Source organism: Bubalus bubalis, chromosome 2, assembly GCF_019923935.1.
Source record: "Bubalus bubalis isolate 160015118507 breed Murrah chromosome 2, NDDB_SH_1, whole genome shotgun sequence".
NCBI lineage: Eukaryota > Metazoa > Chordata > Mammalia > Artiodactyla > Bovidae > Bubalus > Bubalus bubalis.
Genome location: NC_059158.1, coordinates 39,775,526 through 39,796,971, shown reverse-complemented (window position 1 = coordinate 39,796,971; position 21,446 = coordinate 39,775,526). Strand labels below are relative to the sequence as shown.

The 21,446-nt window shown below is 54.6% G+C and overlaps 2 protein-coding genes and 1 long non-coding RNA gene across 9 annotated transcripts in view; 1 reads left to right on the top strand and 2 right to left on the bottom strand.

Moving 5' to 3' along the window:
• Nucleotides 1-2,254, top strand: part of ZFAND3 (zinc finger AN1-type containing 3) — a 327,210-nt gene extending 324,956 nt beyond the window's left edge. For 2 of the 3 annotated variants that reach the window (XM_044938344.2, XM_025261049.3), the window contains one exon: nucleotides 1,863-2,254. In XM_044938344.2, the coding sequence (XP_044794279.1) occupies nucleotides 1,863-2,017 (155 nt within the window). In that variant the 3' untranslated portion in view covers nucleotides 2,018-2,254. The remainder of the gene's footprint in view (nucleotides 1-1,862) is intronic. The other variant, XM_044938343.2, reaches the window with a different exon arrangement.
• A 1,744-nt stretch (nucleotides 2,255-3,998) lies between these two features.
• Nucleotides 3,999-6,043, bottom strand: LOC123332275. The gene is made up of 2 exons (XR_006549137.2): nucleotides 5,465-6,043; nucleotides 3,999-4,308 (listed from the first exon to the last, which is right to left on the bottom strand). It is a non-coding gene; the product is annotated as an uncharacterized LOC123332275 (long non-coding RNA).
• A 2,666-nt stretch (nucleotides 6,044-8,709) lies between these two features.
• BTBD9 (BTB domain containing 9) overlaps nucleotides 8,710-21,446 on the bottom strand; it is a 411,047-nt gene continuing 398,310 nt past the window's right edge. For all 5 annotated transcript variants that reach the window (XM_025261016.3, XM_044938341.2, XM_044938339.2 and 2 more), the window contains one exon: nucleotides 8,710-10,302. In XM_025261016.3, coding sequence (XP_025116801.2) covers nucleotides 10,108-10,302 — 195 coding nt within the window. In that variant the 3' untranslated portion in view covers nucleotides 8,710-10,107. The remainder of the gene's footprint in view (nucleotides 10,303-21,446) is intronic.

The window sequence follows — 21,446 nt, the reverse complement described above, 5'->3', positions numbered from 1 at the left end:
TCCTCCCATCGAGTTGGCCGTCGCCTGGAGTCGGCAGAAGGCGGGCTGCGGCGGAGCTGTGAGGGGGTGTGGTGAGACCTGAGCTTCTCCCCTCCTTCCCAGTCTGCCTTTGACTAATGAGGTGTTAGACTGAGCCAGGGCTGAGTTAATTTCAGGGCTAATCCATTTCCTGCTACTTTTATTCAGCCAGCACCATCCATCAGGAGGAGAGGAGAGCCCTGGGGACCCTCTTCTGCATCACCCCAATATCTTGAAGGCAGGGAAGGGCAGCAGGGGGCCTCCCGCCCTTATTAGAGATGCTGAAGGTGTAGAAACACGTTAAGCCTTGGCGACAGAAATGTCTCCACTCACTTCCGGCTGCTGTGCGGCTGGCCGGTGCCCTCACCCCCACTTCAACCTGGCAGCCGCTTCTCCCTGCCTGGGTGGGCTTTGCTCCAAAAAGATGATTGTGCTCGTCAGACGAAGGATGCATATTGAGGCCATCCACGCTTCTGCTGCGAAATCCTTTAGGAGAAAGACAACTGGTATCCAATATCTTCAAGTAATGAACTTATCAGTAAATATAACACACAGGCTCATTAATCTTCAGTTTGCTTTTGGGCCAAGTGGGAGCTCAGCTTCTCAGGAGATGCAGTTTCATCTGTTCCTTCCCTCAAACCTCGTCCTGATTTAGACTCAAACACACTGCCCTGCTCTCCCTGGGAAGGAGTTAATAGTGTTTTTTCACACAACGGATTGTTCGGGCTCGGCCTGTTTGCTCAGGCCGTGGGCATGTGTCTGCCCTGGGTGTGATCAGGACATCAGAGCAGGACTGTGAGCGTCCTGAGGCATCATCTCTGGGTAAAGCAGCTGTTGTCCTTCGTAGCCAGTCTTTGGTTCAGCTCCCACTGTCCTGAGATCACTGCCTCCGCCCCATTTTCTCTGAAGGGAATCGAGGATGGGGAGGGCAGTGGACCATGGGGTGCTGCCCTTCACTCTGCCTGTGGCGGTCTGGGCTTGAGAGAGATCTGAGATGAGATGCTGTTTGCCTAGGGAATAGTATGGCGCACACTGGTGTACAGGCCCCAGGAGGAGGTTCAGGAAAGGATTCCGATTCTCTGCAGCTCGGGCCTCTGGGACCTGGAGGTGTGACCAGATAAGAGCTGATGGGATGAGGTGATAGGGGAGCCAGCCCAGATCTCCTGCACCTTCCCTGAAAGAAAGGGCCAGACAGACCCAGGAAACTCAGATGACTGTCCACCCCCCGACGCAGCCCCTGCCCCCGTGCCCTCTCCTCAGCTCTTCCTTCTGCAGCATCTTGGTTGCAGAGAGCCTGGCCCACAGCCTGCCCACTCCCAGGAGGATGCACGCCCGGGGAGGGGGGTCTCACCTCCTGTCCCCCAGGTGGGGTTGGAAGTATCCAGCTCCACTGAGACACCAACTGGACTCAACATTTCTGTTCTTTATCTTTAAACACGGTACCTTCTCCAGCCCTTGAAATGACCCGTTTTTCCTGGAGAGCCCCACTCGTGTGTGTGTGGTTTCCCTCAGCCTTTTAGAAGCAGTGGGTGTCCTGAGCTGGGTACTGAGGCTTGCTCCAGCCGGGAGTGCCGAGCCACCAGCCCTGTGCTCGCCGACACCCACGTGGGGCTGCCGGCCACACGTGTCCGAGGAAGGCACTGCGCGGGCGCCTTGGGGTTCCACCCTCAGTGCAGCAGGAGCCCCTTGGACTCATGTGAATGCGCTGGCACGCTTGTTGGGGGGGGCGGGTCGTAACAGCAGGAACCCGTGCTGTGCCCACTGTCCACTCTCCGGACCTGAGCAGGAGCTGGGCCCGCGGGGCCACCCTAACCCTGTCTTCTCTGCTTCTTCCACTGCTGCAGGTTACGTGTTCTGTATGTTGCATCGCCTCCCTGAGCAGCATGACTGTACGTTTGACCACATGGGCCGTGGCCGAGAGGAAGCCATCATGAAAATGGTGAAACTGGACCGGAAAGTGGGGCGCTCTTGCCAGCGCATCGGGGAGGGGTGCTCCTGAAGGCCGGCTTGGCCGCCACGTGACGCTGTTCTTAGTTCACTAATGTTAGCCTTATTTAGGACAAAGTCAGCCAGACACCTTGTACTGGGCACGCGTCAGACTACAGCCAGTCCGTTTCCTTTCCTTAGCCAGCCATCCTGGTACTGTAGTTTAGGGGTTGATGGTGGTTGAAATTGATTTCTGGCTGGTTTCTAAGGTGCCTGCTAGCCATTGTATAAAATTAAAACATGAAGAATATTTTTTTTGAGCATGGCTAGTGGATTTAAAACCACACATACCTGTCACTGCTGGAGTCAAACTTAAAAAAGCCTTAAGTGGAAAGCGTTCCAGACGGAGACTCTGAGTCACTAGAGGAGAAGCTGGTGTTCAAGTCCCCACGACGCACGTGGCTTTGCCGGAAGCTCTGGTTAGCGTCTGGCCTTCACCTCTCCACTGTCCTTAGTCCCGGTAGCCAGGACCCCTGACGGCCAGACGTGCCTGGGCCGCAGGCAGCTGCTGAGATCGGCCCGTGGCTAGGCTGGGGGTGGCCTCGCTCTCCCACTGAGCAGGAAATGGGGGTGGGGGCAGGTTCTTAAATTTTTTTACCTGAATTAATATGAAAAAACTCTCTCATCACACGAGACGAGAAACAGTAACCTCACTTTGAAAATTAGCTCCACTCAAGACTAGCCCACGAACAAGAACCACCTTTTCTACACAGGCCCCTCCCCGGTCACAAGAAGCGACTGGGCGCCCTGACCCCATGGCTCTGGCCTGCCATCCGCCGAGTGCAGGGATCTGGCACTGATCAAATACGGCTAATTGCAGCACAGCAGCTGTGGCCGACAGACTGGCCTCTACAGCTAGGTTCTTTTAAAGATGTTTCGTAGCCACCAGGAATCGACGGCCGTGCTGGGAGCTGCCCGCAGCTCCGTCCTGTGCAGCAGGAGCGTCCTCGCCTCTCAGGTCCGTGTGGCCCTGCGGTCCACGGGCCGCCAGCCTGCTCTGCCACGCAGAGGCTTGTTTGAGGGGGCAGCGCCCACCGCCGGGACAGAGGTGGGTCTGTCTAGAGCATGGTTTGTGGGCGGGCAGGGAGGGCGTGTGGCTCAGCGTGCGCCTCTCCAGAGGGCAGAGGGGTGGAGTAGAGGCAGTAGCTCAGGCCAGGCGGGGACGGGCCTGTTTGGCCCCTGTTAGGAGGTGCTCACCAGTCAGGTGGGTGGGGGGGTAGGAGGGAAGAGGGGCGCTTGAGAGCCTGAGCAGGGGCCTGGAGGACCCGAGCCCCTTCGGACCCAGGCCGTTTGGAGCTGCCCAAGCACAGGCTACTGGGAGAGTTGAACCCAGCAACTTAACCCTTTCTTACCACAACAAATGGTCACTCAGCTCTGTCCACAAACTAACAGTAAATACCTGCAACTACAGATGTTTTTGGTCCAAAAACTGAAATAAGGAATCATGCTCTTCCCCCCACGCCCCGCCCCCAAGGCACCCCTCCCAACCAGAGTGGAATCCGCTGCAAAATCTCCAGCCTTAATTCTTGCTTCAGGACCCAGACCAGGGTCTTGCTCTTGGGCAGCCCAGGGCTGAGAGGCCAGGCCCGCCCACGTTTACCACTGTTGTCAAGCCACGGCCCTCTGGCCAGTACCTGGCCGTCCTCAGTGATGTGGCCCGCCTCGGCGCCCCGCCCAGCTCCGATCTCGAAACGGCCACCAGGTGCCCTCCCGGCCCTGCTGCTGCTGCTGCCGCTGGCGGCCCCGGGACGCGGGCCCTGGAGAGCCGGCCGCGCACAGGGCTCGCAGCCCCTGGTCGCTTCCTGATGGCAGAGCTGGGGGGTGGGGAGGGCTTGTTCCCCTGCAGTATCTGTTCTGTGAAGTTTGTTAAATGTAAGGAAAGCTTAAATTCTTGTATCTTTAAAAGAGAAAAATCTTATTTAACCCTTTTGTGTTCTAGATTTACTTACACACATAGCCTAGAGCCCAGTTTTAGTTTTAACATTGTGAAAATATTAAAAGAATCTTGTAACTTTATTCTTTTTTCTCCTGCTGAAAAAAAAATTAAACCAATCGTATGACAGTCTGGATTTCTCTGTTTCGCCGGTTTTCCTAAGTGCCACCCGGATGACCAGGAAAATAGTAAAAGGTCCCGCCGGGCCAGAGGGTGAACAAGGTGGAGGCTCTGTGGGGGGCTCACTCGTCCCTCAGAGTCCAGGCTCCGCAGCTGCTGCGCCGGGTTCTGTCGGGTGGCTCTGCCTCAGGTGACCCTGGGGTGGAGGTGCGTCTGCTGAGCTGGCCTTTGCTGGCACCAAGGGCACATACCTGGGGGGAGAGAGGAGGAAGTGAGTGCCAGCCCCGAGGGCCCCCAGGGGTGTAGGGGTGGGTGTGCCTGGGTCCTGGCACATCTGAGACCCAAACCTCCCGCGGGGACAGCCCTGGAGACGACCAGCATCTGATCATCTGTAAGTGCTGGATCGATGATCACCTCACAGGCCTTAAGCAGGACTAGGCCGGCTCAGGGTGGAGGCTGTGACCCATGTCTGCAGCACCCAGGAGCCTGGAGGCGTTCTGAGAAGGCGCTGCAGAGCTGTGGTGGGGCCCGCACCCCTCCTGACGGTCCCAGGGGAAGTCTCACAGTGGGCTCGCTTGGCTCACAGAGGACAGGCATGCCCAGAGGCGAAGACAGCACGGAGCCCTGGGGGAGGGCCCACAACCCACAGGAATCTGCATTGTTTCTGAAGAGAGCCCACATCACGTCTCACAGCTGTGAACTCAGGACTTGTGAATGCACACTTGTATATTTGCTCACCTAGGCTGTTGTGCAAAATGAAGCTTGCATTCTGCCCACAAATGAACCGTCTGGGCTTCTGGACCAAGTCCTCCTTTACAGATGGCTCAGAAAAGCAGTTCCCCACCCAAAGAGGCCCCAGAAGCCCTCAGCAACCTTCAGAGACCCAGAAACCCAAGACAAAGGAGGGCTGAGTTCTCCGCTGAACCCCCAGCCCAGAGGCCAAGTCTGTGCCTCACCTCTCCCTCCACCGGCTTCTTTGCGGGGGTTGGGGGGTGTAGCCTCAAGACCTCAGAGATGGGAGAGGCCAATGGCATATTCCTGGCACTTCCTCCCAGGTCCCTCTGGGAGCTGGCGCTGCCCTTCGCAGAAGGCAGCTGGGAAAGCTGGGTGCTGAGCCTTGGGGAGCCCTGCCCGAGGCCCGAACTGGTCAGCGCTCAGTGCTCCCTGCGGTCCCTGCCCACACCGTCTCCTCTTTACTGTCAGGGCCCAGGCAGGTCTTGGGAAACTCCAGTAGCTGCTGGGGGTAAACCAGGTAGCCAGGGCTAGAAGTGGCCATCGGGGAGGACAGCCTGCCACCTGAATACAGAGTAGAACGCGGAGGCCACCTCCTGCCACGAGCAGCATGGCGACCTTGGGCTGGCCGACACTGTCCTGTCCACCCCGTTGCTGCTTGAGGACGAGGCTCACCTGGTCACAGGCTGTAAGCGTGTCAGCAGTGTTCCTGGGCGTCTGTGGGAACCCAAGCCCCAGGGTTCCGCTCCCACCTGACGGGCCTTGGCTCCTCCTGGAGCTGGCTCTCAGGCAGCAGCTTCAGCTGTCCCAGCTGCAGGGAGGTCAAGGGGAGACGGTAGTGGGGGCAGGTGGCGGCAGCCTCATCCTCTCCCCTGGGCTCAGGGCTGTAAAGACGCAGGATGCAAATGGTAAACGCTCGAGACCCCAGTCTCGATGAGGGGGTGAAGGGAGTCTTCAGGCCATGAGCCCTCTGGGGGGGGGGGGGGGGGTTTTAATTAAAAAATGCAGAAAGTCACTTGGGGTCAGGGAGCCCCTTCCAGAGTCTGCCTTCCAGTTGGCAGAGGGCAGGGACACAAGGCTGGGCCTGTCTGGATAGTCAGTCGCAGAGGAAGTGAGTGACCAGCCCAGCTCAGAGCCAGACGAAAGGGAGGGTACCCCACCCCTCCGCTAGGTTATTCCATGAGCATTCTTACTTTAGTATTTTTTTAAAAATAAAAAAATACTTTAAAAAGAGTGATTTTCAGCAGTGCACACCCGTGCTCACCTCTGCAGTGGGGGCAGCTCCCAGCCCATGTCCGGTTCGTCCGGTTCAGCAGAAGATCCTGAGTGCAGGGCCCCGGGCTACGTGGTGGGCGCGTAGGCCCTGGGCTCTGCTGAGGTGTGGCCTGTCTCATGGACACCAGCAGGATCAGCACGTCCTCTCCTCTCCCTTCACCCCTATGCAGGGCAGGGCTGGGGTGTACCAGAAGCTGGCTTACCCTCCAGCGAGTCCCCCTCACCATTCATTCATTTTCTGCAAAACGCCAGGGCCTCAGGATCCTGTCCAGTCACCCAGGTGTGACCAGGTCAGCTTCCAGGGGGAGAAACAAGTGCGTTCCGGCTGCCCTGTCCATCCTTCCCCAGCTCCTCCAGTGACTCCTGAGTGGACACCAGGCCCAGGACAACTTCTGCTACAATAAAAACCACGGACTGCATTTTACATCCCTCAGGCTGGAGCCACTGTTAGGACAGACAACGTGGAATCGATGGCTGCAGCCACAGAAATAAACAGAGCGTGGCCTGTACCGCTGCCCACGGCCACAGCCACCTGCCCGGCCACCATCCCAGCCGCACCCAGAGGAGCCAGCCACCCACGTGGAAGATGGGCGCGAAATCGCACCAGGAAAAAAAAAAAAAAGCAAACCACTAATGAGGAAAAACTCCTAGAAGGAGACACATTTAATTTTGTTTCCCTCCTTTGACACCTTTTCTTCTCTGTCCGAAGGGAGGTTCTTAATTGAAGCTGCACTGGGGAATGGGAATGCTCCCTTTCTTTATTACCAGCTGGCCTCCGCACACAGGATGCTCTGCTTTTTATCACAGATAAGACCTTCCTTTCCCCGTGGCTCTAAAAGGATAAGTGATTACAATTTTGTTATCTTCTAAATTAAAAAAAAAAAAAGGTGAGGCTAGCTGGGCCGGCAGTGTCTGCACAGTGGTTTGACAGTTGGGGTGACAGCGTAACTCCTGAGCAGTTTTTGCACGATTCAGAAGCTCTTTCTTCTTGGCCAAGGACGCCGTCTAACAAACACATCCCACTCTTGCTGAAAATAATTCTCTTTTTCCTAACTCTTCTAGGGATAAAACACTTTTAATGTATTTGTCAGGAATCAACACACTTCATTTACTAAGATTTAAAAAGTGATAATTTAAAGAGCAATTGAGAAGAGTCCCATATCCATCACGGGCTCATGGTTCTAACTAAAATCAGAAGAACATCGGAAAAAACACTGAGAATACGGGAAGACAAGCGTGTGTGTTTCAAGTTCCGAGTGCTTGGCACCCGGCCTCACCTGAGCCGGCCTCGACTGGGGCTCATGTGGCACATGCTCCGCCCGCTGTGCTCAGAGCCAGCCCTCCAAGGAGCTCCAGGAGGTGACTGAACGCTTTCCCCCAAAGAAGTCTGCCTCTTACTCTGCACAGAGCTTTATCTAAAGTGAAGGGCAAAATGCTTGGCTCGTTCTATCTCGTGACCTGGTTACAAAGGGCCAGAGGCCATAAGCACCCCTCTGTCCCTCTGCCCCGACTTCCTCAACCCCCCTCCGTGCAGCTGCATCCTCACGGGGTGTGGGGAGCCACTGGCCCTCCTCTGCCGCTGCCCCCTCCCAGCCTGGCCAAGCCCGCAGCCTGGTGCCCACAGCTCCCCAGGGACTCGGCCTCTACCCTCTGCTGGGCGGAGGGGTCTGGTGGGGCTCCCTGGAGCCGGGTCTCAGCCTCTGCACTCCCTCTCAGCTCCTTTGGTTTCTCCGAGTTTGGGGGCCATTTTGGTCCATTTGGTTCCCCGTGGGGGGTGGGGGGTGGGGGGAGTCCTCTGTAGGACTGGCCAGGGCTCTGGAGATATCAGTCCCCTACGGACTTGTTGACTGCCCCCCATTCCCCAAACCAGAAGGCTCATCAGGGAAGGCGGAGCCCTTGCCTGGTAGCAGGAGGCAGACTGGAGTGGCCCTGCTGAGCTTGGTCAGCATTCAGAACAGGATTCCAGACCATCGGCCCGGGAGGCAGCTGCCGGGGAGGGGCAGCCTCGCCGTCCCTTCCCTTTACGTGGTAACAAGGGCGAGTGAAGTGCTGCAGGAGCAGGGAGACAGTTCTGTTCTCCAGACAGACCTCGGGGTGGAGAGAATTCACCGGGGACAGGAGAGAAGGGCCGAGCCGCTGGCCAGCCGGGCACGGTTCGTGCCTCCTTGTTGGCAGCTGAGCAGCCAGGCGGCGTTCATCCCCAGCGCTTGGATGCAGAGGGATGCTGCAGGGCCACGGCTCGGAAGGCTCCGGACCTTCCCCAGGTCAGCAGTGCCGGCCTCCAGGCTGGCACTCCTCTCTGGACAGGTGACTCCATGAGTGAGCCTGTGAACCGGTGCTTCCTGCAAAGTCTTTGAACCTTGCCCGTGCCCGAGTCCCCTGCTCCTCCTGTTTCCCTGTCAGCAGTGAATGCGCTGCCTGAGGAGGTGCTGAGTGGACAAGAATTCCAGGCTCTAATTGGCAACCAGGGGCTGGACACTGAGGGAGGTGGCCACCCACCCACGGCGAGCAAGCAAGAGGCTCCATTTGTTACCGGAGCCCTCCTCCTACGGTGAAAAGCTGCCCCTCAACCCAGGGGTTCCACTCACCCCACACGGGGGGATACAGACAGAGATCGGAGTGAAGGGCACTGAGGGGGACCCGCAGAAAGACAATCATCTGGTTTATTCATGCAGCTTGAAGCGACACTACTCCTCCAGGACCGATAAGCCACTCATGTCTATGTCACACTGGGAGGAAAGAGCCGACCCACTGGCTCTTTGCACACCCATGATCAATGTGTGCTTAAGACAGAAAGAAAGTGCCCACCCTGCCTTAGGCAGGGTGCGCGGAGGGCCTGACCGCCGCAGCCGGCCACTGGGAGAAGCTGGGGAGGGGCTCTCAGAGGGCGGTTAGCGCTGGGCGGACATCACTCAGACACGCAGGCCAGATCAAGTGACAACTGTCAGATTAGATGGTTTCAGTGAGGATTAAGAGGAAAGCTGCTTAGAACTCTTCCCCCCCCCAACCCCCCCAATCCCTGGCTGAGTATTATGGGCTGGGGGAAAAGCAGCAACCACTGATCACCAGCAGGCGGGAGAGGCCCCTCTTGTATTCCAGACCCTGACCAGCAGGATGGCCATCTCCACACACCTCCACTAACCTGTGGCAAACAGGGCAGGTCCAGCCTAGCCAGAAGCTGGGGCAGGTTTATCTGTGCATACTTCTGAACGTTAAATTAGCTGGTGGCATAATCACTGTTTCCTTGTCAGCCTCCCAAGCTTAAAGGCGGGATACATTTCAGGAATGACAGGTTAATAACCTGGCACTTCGAGTGATTATTAACTCCAGTGTCCGCAGATTGATTTGTTCATTGTGTATTTTGTTGAACTTCCTCAAAGGATTTTCCTTGTCAGACCACGAAGCCCTGCCTCCATCCCTCCCTAAGGAGATGTGCACGCTATTTTTCCGCTCTACCCCACACTCCACCGTTCAAAACTAAAGAAGGAAACTTACAGCATCAAAAGGGATTAAAACAAGTGATTTGTGGTTTGAGCCTTTCAAAAAGATTTGGAATACCTATGATTCAGCAAATGGAGAGTAACTAAAAGAAAGAAAAAACCATTTAGTTGCCAGGGCAATGTCCATAAAAGTAAACACACTGAAACCTCCTTCCTCAGGGCGCCTCTGGGTGAAGGCCCGACACACCCGCTTCCAGGCCCGTGTCTGCGTGCCGTTTCTGTATGAGGACCCGGGCCTGCCTACTACTTCCTTCTGTGCCCTTTGCGGGTTAGATTAGAGAGGTAGGGTGTTAATGGAGGACTTGATGAAGATTGAAGACCCACTCTCTCCCTCTGGAGACCAGCATGATTTGAACAAATTGAGGAGAATAGAGCAGCCCCTTTGTGTCCTTGGGAGGAAACCCGTTCTGTCTCCCTTTCTGCAGCTAGGCCTGCTCCTCCAGGGGGAGGGTGTGGGGGGAGTCCACAGGGATCCCTGCTCGGGCGGGGGACACGGCTCCCGCACCACCTGGCCACCCGAGTCACTCCACACGTGCGCCTCCTTTATTGGTGCTGCCGGTTGGGTGAGCGCGAGTTGGAGCCAGGGCTGGAGGGCAGGGAGCTGCCGCTGGGGGCCTGCAGGGCGTGGGGGTCGAGCTGCTGCCCGGCCGCGCTGGCGCCCCCTGTCCCAGGCTCGTCGCTGCTGTCCTTCTGGGCACTCTGCTGCTCGGGACACTCAAAGTGGACGCAGTGGAACACCTGTGAGAGAGGAGAGGCGGTGAGTGCAGGCCGGCGTCCGACCCGGGCTGTGATGAGTCGGGTCACGGTCCCCAGGGGAGTTAGAGTCCTCTGCCCCCTGCTGCGGGCACAGACAGGAGCAACTAGAAGGCTGGGTATGTTTCAGGGTAAAAGTAAGCGGGCTGATGGTCTAAGAGTTACAGGCAGCGTGGTGTGGATTCCTATAAAACGTTCCCACCACACTTCTCTGATTTGGGTTACTTTGGTCTCACGAGCTTTTCTTTCTCTTTAAATTAACTAATTCTTATATCTGGCAGTTGGGTTAGAAGCTAGTGGGGTTGATGGTGGTGGCGATGGCTTCAAGACTCTGAAAATACTAGAAACCAATGAATTGTATGCTTTAAATAGGTGAGTTGTATGGCGTGGGAATTGTACTGCCATAAAGTCCTTTTCTAAAAAAAGAAAAGCCAGCAGGGCACTACCCCAGGGGATCTCCAAGGGACCCAGGAGCCGGCTGAGCTCATGCCGTGGCCTTGGGAAGGAACACGTTCTTGGTATGAATTCATCCTCTGGGCAGCAGTTCTGGGGAGGGAACTTCAACCTGACGGGACTTGGGCCAACCGGGAGCGGACACCCTCATGTGGAGGAGCGGGCCTCCCACAGTACCCAGGAGATGCTGGGTGACTCCCGTGTGACTCACTCAGGAAGCACCACTGAGCAGACAGGTGGGTACCGCACAGAGCTTGGTGAGCAACCGTGAGCCTTGGCCCCGACCTTGAGCAAATGCAGCATGACTGGGGTGGCGGGAGCCTCATGCCCAGTGCAGGAGGGACGTCTGGGCGCGAGCCGGGGCAGTGGGGGCAGCCCCAGTCAGAGCAGGGTCTGCAGAGGAGCCCTCCCTGGCCCACATGGGAAGTCCTCGTTCCAGTGTGTAATGACATATCCTCCTGGGGTCCCTGCTTCCTGTCCTGAGCTCTCTGCAGAGCAGAGTCACACCCTCTGCAGTGGGGTCTGCAGTCTGGGGAACACACATCTACTTTCCAAGAAGCATGCTGGCAGTCTTCAGGGAATCAGTTTCCAGATCCTCAAATTCTGTATTTTCCAAAACTGCCTGCGAAGTGACTGAATCCTGACACCCTCGCCCACATCCTGAGAGGAAAGCACAGCCCTGAGCTGCCCTGCTGGGTGCCACTGGGGCACGCCAAGCCCGGGGTGAGCATGCACCCTCCCATGAGTGAGGGCCCTGGCGGCTCCTGGTCCCCAAGTGGGGGAAGCGTGGCCTGGGGGAGATGTTCTGAATTCAGAACTGAACTGTGTATGTGACTCATGTAATTCTTCTAAACATAACTGGAATTTTTCCAGAATTATGAAGACATTCTCAAAATACATTGGCTAAAACCCATGAATGATTCCACAATTATTTTCAGATTTGGTGTCCTTTAGTTCAACGAGTTGGTTAAAATCTATCTTAGTAAATCATGTCATCAACTATGTATTCATAATAATTAGTCCTCAGCTTCCATCTTTTAAAATGTTTATTTTTTCCTATACCATATTAACACAAATAATTATATTTAAACTTACGAACAAATGTTTTACTTAAAATGTTCGAAAAATTATACTTTTTCCCCCAAAGCCTTTTAGGGGATATGCAGACAGAAGAACTGTACAAAGAAAGTCTTAATGACTGGAATAACCACGATGGTGTGGTCACTCACCTAGGCCAGACATCCTGGAGTGTGAAGTCACTCACCTAGGTGGTCACTCACCTAGGGCCAGACATCCTGAAGTGTGAAGTCAAGCAGGGCTTAGGAAGCATCACTATGAACAAAGCTAGTGGAGGTGATGGAATTCCAGCTGAGCTATTTCAAATTTTAAAGAGATGATGCTGTTAAAGTCCTGCACTCAATATGCCAGCAAATTCAGAAAACTCAGCAGTAGCCACACGACTGGAAAAGGTCAGTTTTCATTCCAATCCGAAAGAAGGGCAATGCCAAAGAATGTTCAAAGTACTGCACAATTGCACTCATTTCACAAGCTAGCAAGGTAATGCTCAAAATCCTTCAAGCTAGGCTTCAACAATACGTGAACCAAGAACATCCAGATGTACAAGCTGGATTGAGAAAAGGCAGAGGAACCAGAGGTCAAATTGCCAACATCTACTGGATCATAGAAAAAGCAAGGGAATTCCAGAAAACCATCTGCTTTAACTGACTATGCTAAAGCCTTTGACTGTGTGGATCACAATAAACTGTGGGAAATTCTTCAAGAGATGGGAATACCAGACCACCTTACCTGCCTCCTGAGAAATCTGTGTGCCGATCAAGAAGCAACAGTCAGAACTGGATGTGGAACAATGAACTGATTCCAAATAGGGAAAGGAGTACATCAAGGCTGTATATTGTCACCCTGCTTATTTAACTTATATGCAGAATACATCCTACAAAATGCCGGGCTGGATGAATCACAAGCTGGAATCCAGGTTGCTGGGAGAAATATCAATAACCTCAGACATGCAAATGACACCACCCTTAGGGCAGAAAGTGAAGAACTAAAGAGCTTCTTGATGGAAGGTGAAAGAGGAAAGTGAAAAAGCTGGCTTAAAACTCAACATTAAAAACTAAGATCATGGCATCTGGTCCCATCACTTCATGGCAAACAGAAGGGGAAAAAATGGAAACAGTGAGAGACTTTATTTTCTTGGACTCCAAAGTCACTGTGGACAGTGATTGCCACCGTGAAATTAAAAAATGCTTGCTCCTTGTGAGAAAAGCTATGACAAACTTAGTGTATTAAAAAGCAGAGATATCACTTTGCCAACAAAGGTCCATATAGTCAAAATTATGGTTTCTCCAGTAGTCATGTATGGATGTGCGAGTTGGGCCATTAAGAAGGCTGTGTACCAAAGAATTAATGCATTCAAACTGTGGTGCTGGAGAAGACTCTTGAGAGTCCCTTGGACTGCAAGGAGATCCAACCAGTCCATCCTAAAGGAAATCAGTCCTGAGTATTCACTGGAAGGACTGATGCTGATGCTCCAATACTTTGGCCACCTGATACGAAGAGCTGACTCACTGGAAAAGACCGTGATGCTGGGAAAGATTGAGGGCAGGAGAAGAGGGCAACAAAGGATGAGATGGTTGGATGGCATCATCAACTCAATGGACAAGAGTTTGAGCAAACTCTGGGAGATAGTGAAGGACAGGGAAGCCTGACATGCTGCAGCCCATGGAGTTGCAAAGAGTGGACACAACGGAGCAACAACAATAAAAACAACTTGTTTGAAGGTCATTGCTCATAGAACTTAGGAGACTAAGCCCTCAAGAGAGTCCTTTTAAAAGTTAACAAGCAGGAATTCCCTGGCAGTCCAGTGGTCAGGACTCTACACTTTCACTGCTGAGGGTGCAAGTTTGATCCCTGGTCAAGGAACTAAGATCCTGCAAGCCATGTGGCTTCCCCCTCCCACCCCACCACAATCTATAGGCAGATCTGCAGCAACATGGATCTAGAGATTAACATCCTAAGTGAAGTAAGCCAGGAAGAGAGAGATACCATATGGTATCCCTTATATGTGGAATCCAAAATATACAAATCAACATGTCTATGAAACAAAATCAGACTCAGACAGAGAGAACAGACTTGTGGCTGCCTTGGGAGGAGAGGAGAGGCAGGGGTGGGAAGGGCTGAGAGTTCTGGGTGAGCAGGTGCAAACTGCAGAGCGGTCACACAGCAAGGTGCTACTCTACAGCGCGGAGCTGTGTTCAACATCTGACAAACCACAGTGGAAAAGGATATGAGAAAATGAACATATATATATATACACACACACACATAACTGGAGTCATCCTGCTGTTCATAAGAAATTAACATTGTAAATCAATTGTACCTCAATAAAATTAAAACAAAATAAAGTTAACAGACTTGGAGGGAAGGCAAGAACATTATAGGGTTAGACGTGTTCTGGGCAAGGGGAATAATATGGGTAAAGACACTGGGGAGGAGACAGCCAGCCAAGTGATGTCTGACAAGTTCCAAGCGGCCAACTGTGAGGAGAGGTGTCAGTGGTGGTGGGTGAGGCTCTGGAGCAGAAAGATGGAGTGGGATTTAGGGGTGAGTGCCAGTTACGGAGGGGCCTGACGGCACCAGACAGCCTTGGAGACACCAGTGCGCTGGGCCAATAACAGGACAGGAGCTGAGGCTGAGGGAGCCAGAGGTCACCATGGCTGGGGAATCAGAAGACAGAAGACCTGCTGCTAGAACCACAGCGTCCTGGACAAACGCCTGGCAGGGCCTGGTTCTCACACCGCGCTACTGCACCCCACGGGTTTCCTCCCTCGGGTCTCCAGACTTCTCCTAAAGCAGCCCAGGGTCCTAGATATAAGTAAGACGATGTGAGTCGTAGTAAAGCTGTCACTGATTTATAGAAGCATGTAACCAGCGTGCAGGGATTGCTTGGAAAGGATTGCCGCGTGCCTGGGCCTGTGTGGACAGCTGTGAGAGATGGCACAGGCTCCCAGCCCTGGCCACCCCGTGCTCCCAGGAGAGCTCAAGCCTCACTCTGCTTGGGTCAGGCGCACCCTTTCCTTCTGAGGGGCCTACTGGCTAGAGAGGAGCCACTGAACTTGGATCTGCCCGTTTCCTGAGTCCTGGATAAAGGCTGGACTGTGGAGGAGAAGGCACTGGAGTTCTGGGAGTGGGCAGGAAGCAGGCCAGGCTGGCCATGGGCCACCCTCCCCGAGGAAGGACCAGGCGGAGGAGACTGCAGGGGGCTCAGGGGTGCAGAGAGCTGGGGGTGGGGCTGCCCCTTCCTCCTGGGAGCTCTATGACCTCACAGCTCAAGCACACGCAGTGTGCACACACACACCGCGCACACCCACACATGCACACAGGCATACGCCCACTGTGTACACATACACGTGCACCCTCCTTCTGCAGAATCAGGTTCACAGAGGAGAAGACAAGTGTAAAATCAACCGGGAAATTATACTTAAAATATAAATTCCGTGCTTACCTCCCTGCATCACTGTTTTCCATATTTCCACTTCACTTGTCTACCACTGTTTTAAATCCTGCCTTTCAGACTAACGTGGGACTGACTGAGCTGGGCCCTCTCTGTGCAGCAGAGCCTGCTTCTTCTCACCGTGAGCCCCCCTCTCTCTCTAAAGCTCAGGCTGGTGCTGCCTCTTGTGGACCCCCGTGGCCTTAGCTGCCCGGGATCAGCGCCCAGGTCTCTCCTTCCTTTCTTTTTCTTTCTCCTTCCTTTCTTTTTCTTTCTCCCCCCTTTTTTTTCCCGAGCAAATCTCCCCATTTGGGCCCATTGGCAGGTGCTTACTTGTCAGCAGCCTGATGGGAGGGCCTTTTCTGGGGATATGAAAACTGTCTACAGGACCACTGGCTGTCACCTGAGCTACCTGGGGTCAATCTGAAAGTCCTCTTCTAAGTAGCAACTATTAATCTACTCTCCATCAGCTCCACATTCTTCAAGCTTCTGAAGTGATAGAACCATCTCCTGGTGGGTAACTGACAGTCTCTTGCTTTATGAGCAAGGACATGATGGAGCCGTGGAAATGACCCCCGAGAACACACCTCTGCTTCCATAACACCCTCGCCCCATCAGTTAACCAGCTTTAGATGCCTTCCCCGCTCTGACGCGAGCCCCGCGTGCCCCAGCCCGCTCCCCCGCCGGCTGTGTCTGCCTGACACAGCCCGAGGCTGCCCGCCGTCACCGCCGCAGGCGGCGGGTTTTTCCCTCCGCGGCCCTGGCGGCCGCCCCTCCGTCTCTCGGCTCCTGGGCCGCCTCCTCCCGCCCGCGCCCTGAGCTGTCAGTTCCCCTCCGACTCAAGGACTCAGGTGTGGCTCTCCTTTCTCCCGCTCAGGGCCTCACACAGGAATAAACAAATCAGTAAAAACTCTGAAGTGAAAAGTAAAGAAGACGGCAGCGCAGCGCCGCTGACTGACTGGCCGTCACCAGAGGAAGGGGCCCGTTGGCGGCACTGGCCGGGGGCGGGGGTTTCTGCCCGCGCTGGGCGCGAGAAGCCTGGAGGACTGTCTAGAGCCTCTACCTGCGAGACTAAACTGTAACTGTGCGACTGGCTCTAGCCCACCCACCCACCTGTTTTGAGGGAGCAATGCAAATGGTTGTTATTCCCAAGACACCCATTGGGGCCGTTTCAGCTTCCAGTGGCGGATCCCCGGGAATCAGGCCCACTCATCTCCCTGACCCCACGGAGCTCAGCGTAGGCAGAGCTCTGCCCCAAGTGGGGGAACTGGGAGCCCCTGAAGCCTGCCTGGCGGAGCCTCCACAGCGACCGTGAGGAACCAGGGCCGGTCAGACCTGCGCTTCAGGCTGTGACCCTGGAGTCCCAAGGGTGTCACCAAGGGACCAACTAACTCTGATGTGGGTTCCTGAGCATCTCCAGCACCCAGCGGGCTCCGCCGACTCATAGGCAACACATAAGAAACAGCTATCCAGTCACAAGCTGCGTGGGGAAGAGTCCAAGTGCAGAGGGTGTTTTACAAACAGAAAGAAGGGTGCAGAGGTAGAGGGTGCAGTGGGGACGGAGCGAGCGTGCTCAGGGCGGCGAGTGGGGCAGGATTGGCATCCCCAGGTGTCAGGCTGGGGGGCGGAGGGGTGCTGGACACCGGGGGTGGTTGGGACCCGAACAGGAGAGGGATCCACGGGGCTCAGGAGGTCTGAGTGCACGCACACGGTCACCCAAAACACGAGGCACCTCCTGTACCCCTCCAGTGAGTCCTGGCCCCTGGGAGGGCGCACCACACGCTGAGTGAGGATAGGCTCTGACCATGCAGGGAGCCTGGAGGGTGTGGGGCGGGGCACGCCTCCAGAGCTGGGCCTGGAAGGATGAGGCAGGTCTGGTCAGAGGGGTCCTCTGTGGGCGCCCCAGCCCCGTGTGATGGCACAGGAAGGGAGCTGCAGAGGTGGGCTGCAGGGACCATGGAGCAAGAGGCCGTGCCTCAGAGGGCTTGCTGGGGGCCTGGCCTGGACCCGGGTGGGCAGCCAGGGTCTCTGGACAGAGGAGACACTTAAACACAAGTGTTGCTTCAATTAAAAATATCACAAAAGGAATATGTTTGTGGTGACAAGTAATACAAGGGTCTGAAGAAAGCAAGCAGATGACAGCAAACCCTTAAGCTTGAAATCCTCTGAGGTAGAACACAGCAATGTGGGACAAGCAGGAAAGAAGCATTTTAAAAGGATAAACTACACCACCTGATAACAGGCTTGGTAAGACTGACAGAGAATCCCCTTGAGAAGACAGAGCTGGGGACCCCCGGGAGGACAGAGGCTAGGGTCCCCCGGGGAGGACAGAGGCTGGGGTCCCCCGGGAGGACAGAGGCTGGGGTCCCCCGGGAGGACAGAGGCTGGGGTCACCCCCAGGAGGACAGAGGCTGGGGTCCCCCCCGGGGAGGACAGAGGCTGGGGTCACCCCTGGGAGGACAGAGGCTGGGTGACCCCTGGGAGGACAGAGGCTGGGGTCCCCGCTGGGAGGACAGAGGCTGGGGTCCCCCCGGGAGGACAGAGGCTGGGGGACCATGGTGCCCCCAGGCTCCCGAGCACTGGACCTGGACTCGGCCTCTGACCCTCCTTCCATGGCTTGTTTTTCAAACCTCAGCGACCTCACTGAGCATGAACGCTGGCCAGGCGCCAGGCCACGCAGCCCCCGCTGTCAGGACCCCACGCAGAGGGACACAGCCCAGGAGCGGGAAGGGGTGCCTTGGGGCGGGGCCGCTCCTGCTCCTGTGCCCTCTGGGTGCCAGGACAGCTCCTCACTCAGACGAAAGGACAGCAAGAGAGCAGGAAGACAGCCTGTGAGTGTGATCCTGCCTGAAGGTCAGGAGGAAGGTATGCGAAACTCAGCCTCGCAGCCGGGGCGGGAGTGGCCTCCGGGCAGAAAGCACAGGGAGGACGTCCAGATGAAGGCCTGGGCCTCGCCAGCCCCCTCTGTACAATGTGCCGGCTCAGCAGTCTCAGTCAATAATTCAACCCACTAGCGTTGAGCCCGCACGGCAACAGTGGGAAGCTGACACCCAGGCCAGGCCTGGACACCGCAGAGGCGGAAGTGTCGCGGTGTCCACACTCACTGCCACCATCTGGCTCACGGCTGGGGCTCTTCTGTCAGGACCCCAGGCCGCCGGGCACCAGCAGCAGAGGTGTGCTGGTGGGGACGTGGGGACGCCGTGCTCTCCTCACGCAGACACTGCAGGGTCACTGTTGCCCGGAGGAGTCGTCAGGGCCGCGAGGGGCCTGTCCCGCCATACCTGGGGCCTCCCTCTCGGAGGAACAGCCAGGTCCTGAGTTTCTTTTCACTCAGAAGCTTGTGTGATTCCATTTCTTTCCTCCAAATCTTCCCAAGACTGCGACCCCCGCCCTTGGAAAGGCTGTGACAAAGTGAATGAGGCGCAGAGCTGTGCTCGGATTTATGCAGAACCATTACCCCCATCGCCAAGTCACCCTCCCTCCCCTCTTCAGCAGTCAGGCCTCCCATTAGCAGTTTGATGGCCACTGCTCATGAAGGGGCACCTTTGCTAAACCAGCTTCGAGGATCCGTCCCCCGGGAGAAGCTGGTTAATCTGGAATGTAGTCGTGTGTATGAGGCTGACACAGCCCGAGTCACCATCTGCGTGTCCTTTTTTGTGGCTGCTGTTTATTATCCCTTTCCTTTCCTCTCTGGGAGCTGTAATTCTCGACTTGCTGGAGACAGTCTGGGGTCCTCTTTTCTCTGGGAGCTCTGGAGAGGCTGCACACGTACGTATGTGCGGCCCCTCCTTGGTGAACCAGGGAATTCCTTTGTTGGCCACTGCTTTTCATTAGAGTGATTCCCCAAGCACTCTTTGTTCAACATGTCTTCAAGGTGGTTTTTTTTTTTTTTTTTTTGAGACATTTTAATGCCATTTCCCCTGACATTTTAAAAAATTTTATTATTTATTTGGCTGTGCTGAGTCTTTGGAGCTGTGCACAGACTTTCCGTAGTTGTGGCGAGCAGGGCTCCTGGCTGCAGCTGGCGGCTTCTCTTCTGTGGGGAGCAGGCGCTGGAGGGCAGGCTCGTAGTCGTGGCACACGTGCTTAGTTGCTCTGCAGCAGGTGGAATCTTCCTGGACCAGGGATTGAACCTCTGTCCCCTAAACTGGCAGGTGGATTCTTATCCACTGTTCCCCTGGAGAGGTCCCCAAGGTATTTAAAAGCAGAGAGAGAGGCCTCTGTTAATTTTCCCAAGTTGGCCTATGAGTCCACTTGTGAACTGTAGCAGAACCCACTGTGAACTGTAGCAGAAATCAGGAAAATTTAATAAATGTTGATCAATGACTCTACCTTGCTTTTCAGGCTTCTCGTGAGTAATTTTCACAGATTTCTTTCATACCAACCAATACAAATAGGATTTCTGAGCCAAGCTTTCAGCTTACATTTACGAGGTGACATATCTTTATAGACAGATACCTACCTCTCAATGATATCTGCCCATAAGTCAGACACAGAGATTTGGCTTCTGAATTACACACCCTGAAGACTTCTTCTCTCCTTTTGCAACGTGTGTATGGCAGCATGGCACACACTCAGTGCTCAGCAAACCCTACTGAGCTTGGTGATGCTGACAATTACATCTTCTTACACTTGTCTCAGGAACAGAAGTTCCAAGTCTGTCGAGACTGTATAGAGATGTTTTATCTTTGTTCCCTTAAAAATGAAGACCAAGTATTTCCAATAAAACATGGCACTTTAAAATCAGAGTATCATGTATGTACATCTGAACAGCCCAAAACATGGTTTTCAGTTAGACCAGTTATAGCAAGATAACTCTTGCCTGGAAAATCCCATGGACAGAGGAGCCTGGTAGCCTGCAGTCCATGGGGTCGCTAAGAGTCCGGCACGACTGAGCAACTTCACTTTCACGTTTCACTTTCATGCACTGGAGGAGGAAATGGCAACCCCCTCCAGTATTCTTGCCTGGAGAATCCCAGGGACAGAGGAGCCTAGTGGGCTGCCATCTGTGGGGTCACACAGAGTCAGACACGACTGAAGCGACTTGGCAGCAGCAGCAAGATATTTCTTACTATATTTCTCCCATTTCATAGCAAGATATTTCCAGGTTGTGAGCAACAACTTTTTAGCATTGCTTTGGGGTGACAGGATACCCCAATAGTTTTGCACAAGTATTTATTCCTACGAGGCAAGAGCGTAAGCTCTTGACGACACTGCAGTGGCAATGTCTCTATATGGCAATGGCTTTTTTTTAACTTTCCAATGTCACTTTGCCATCTTCCCATAAGCCTGGGCACTCACAAGTATCTGAAACTCTACTGCCTGGAAGGTTCTGGAGAAAAGCCTTTCCAAAACATGTCACCTCTGGCAGCCCTGGAATCCCTGACCTCTGGTTTTCCTGTGTGCATACTCCAGAGCTCCCAGAAGAGAGATTCTTTCTCTTAATTAATCTGGAAAACTAAGGCCAAAAAGGAGAAATGTTCTAGTTCCCAGGGGGAACTGGTAGACATGGCCTTACTGGGGCCCTCTACTCTCCCCTAGAGGCTGCTCTAGTGGGCCCACCGTCCGAGGCAGCTGTTCACTTCATCCAGATGTGTCTGCTTTGTCTTGAAGAGCACCGGCTCCATGGAGATCTCAGGCCTGACTTCTCACCACTGGCTGCGCAGCAAGATACGGCTGGATGTCATGCTCACGAGCCGGGGTCTTTGTGCATTTAGCCGCCCCGTGGCCCCCAGGCCCCGCCTGCTCAGAAGCTGTGGGCACCTTCCCAGGCTGGGCGTTTGGAGCCCAACTGCTCCACTGCACAGGCGTAAGGCTCGTGGAGCGTTTGGAACAATGACGTGCTTGCTGTTGTGTCACTTTCCCTTTGTTTTCCCAATAAAATCTTTCCTAAAATCATTTAAATATAAAGACGTCTATAAAAGGTCTTGTATAATTGTACTATAAATTAAATATTTTTCTGATTTTTTTTTCTGTCTCACTGGGAAGGAACCTTTAAGATCTAGTTCACTCTCCCTATTTTAAAGACAAGTGTCCTGAGAGCCAGGGAGGACAAAGCTGGTTGAGGGCAAGGCTGGCACCAAGGCCGAGATCTCCTAGTTCACACGGGACAAGGCCCCCCTTCCCTCCTTCCTGTTTCGCTCTCCTCCTGGGCTCATCCCCACCT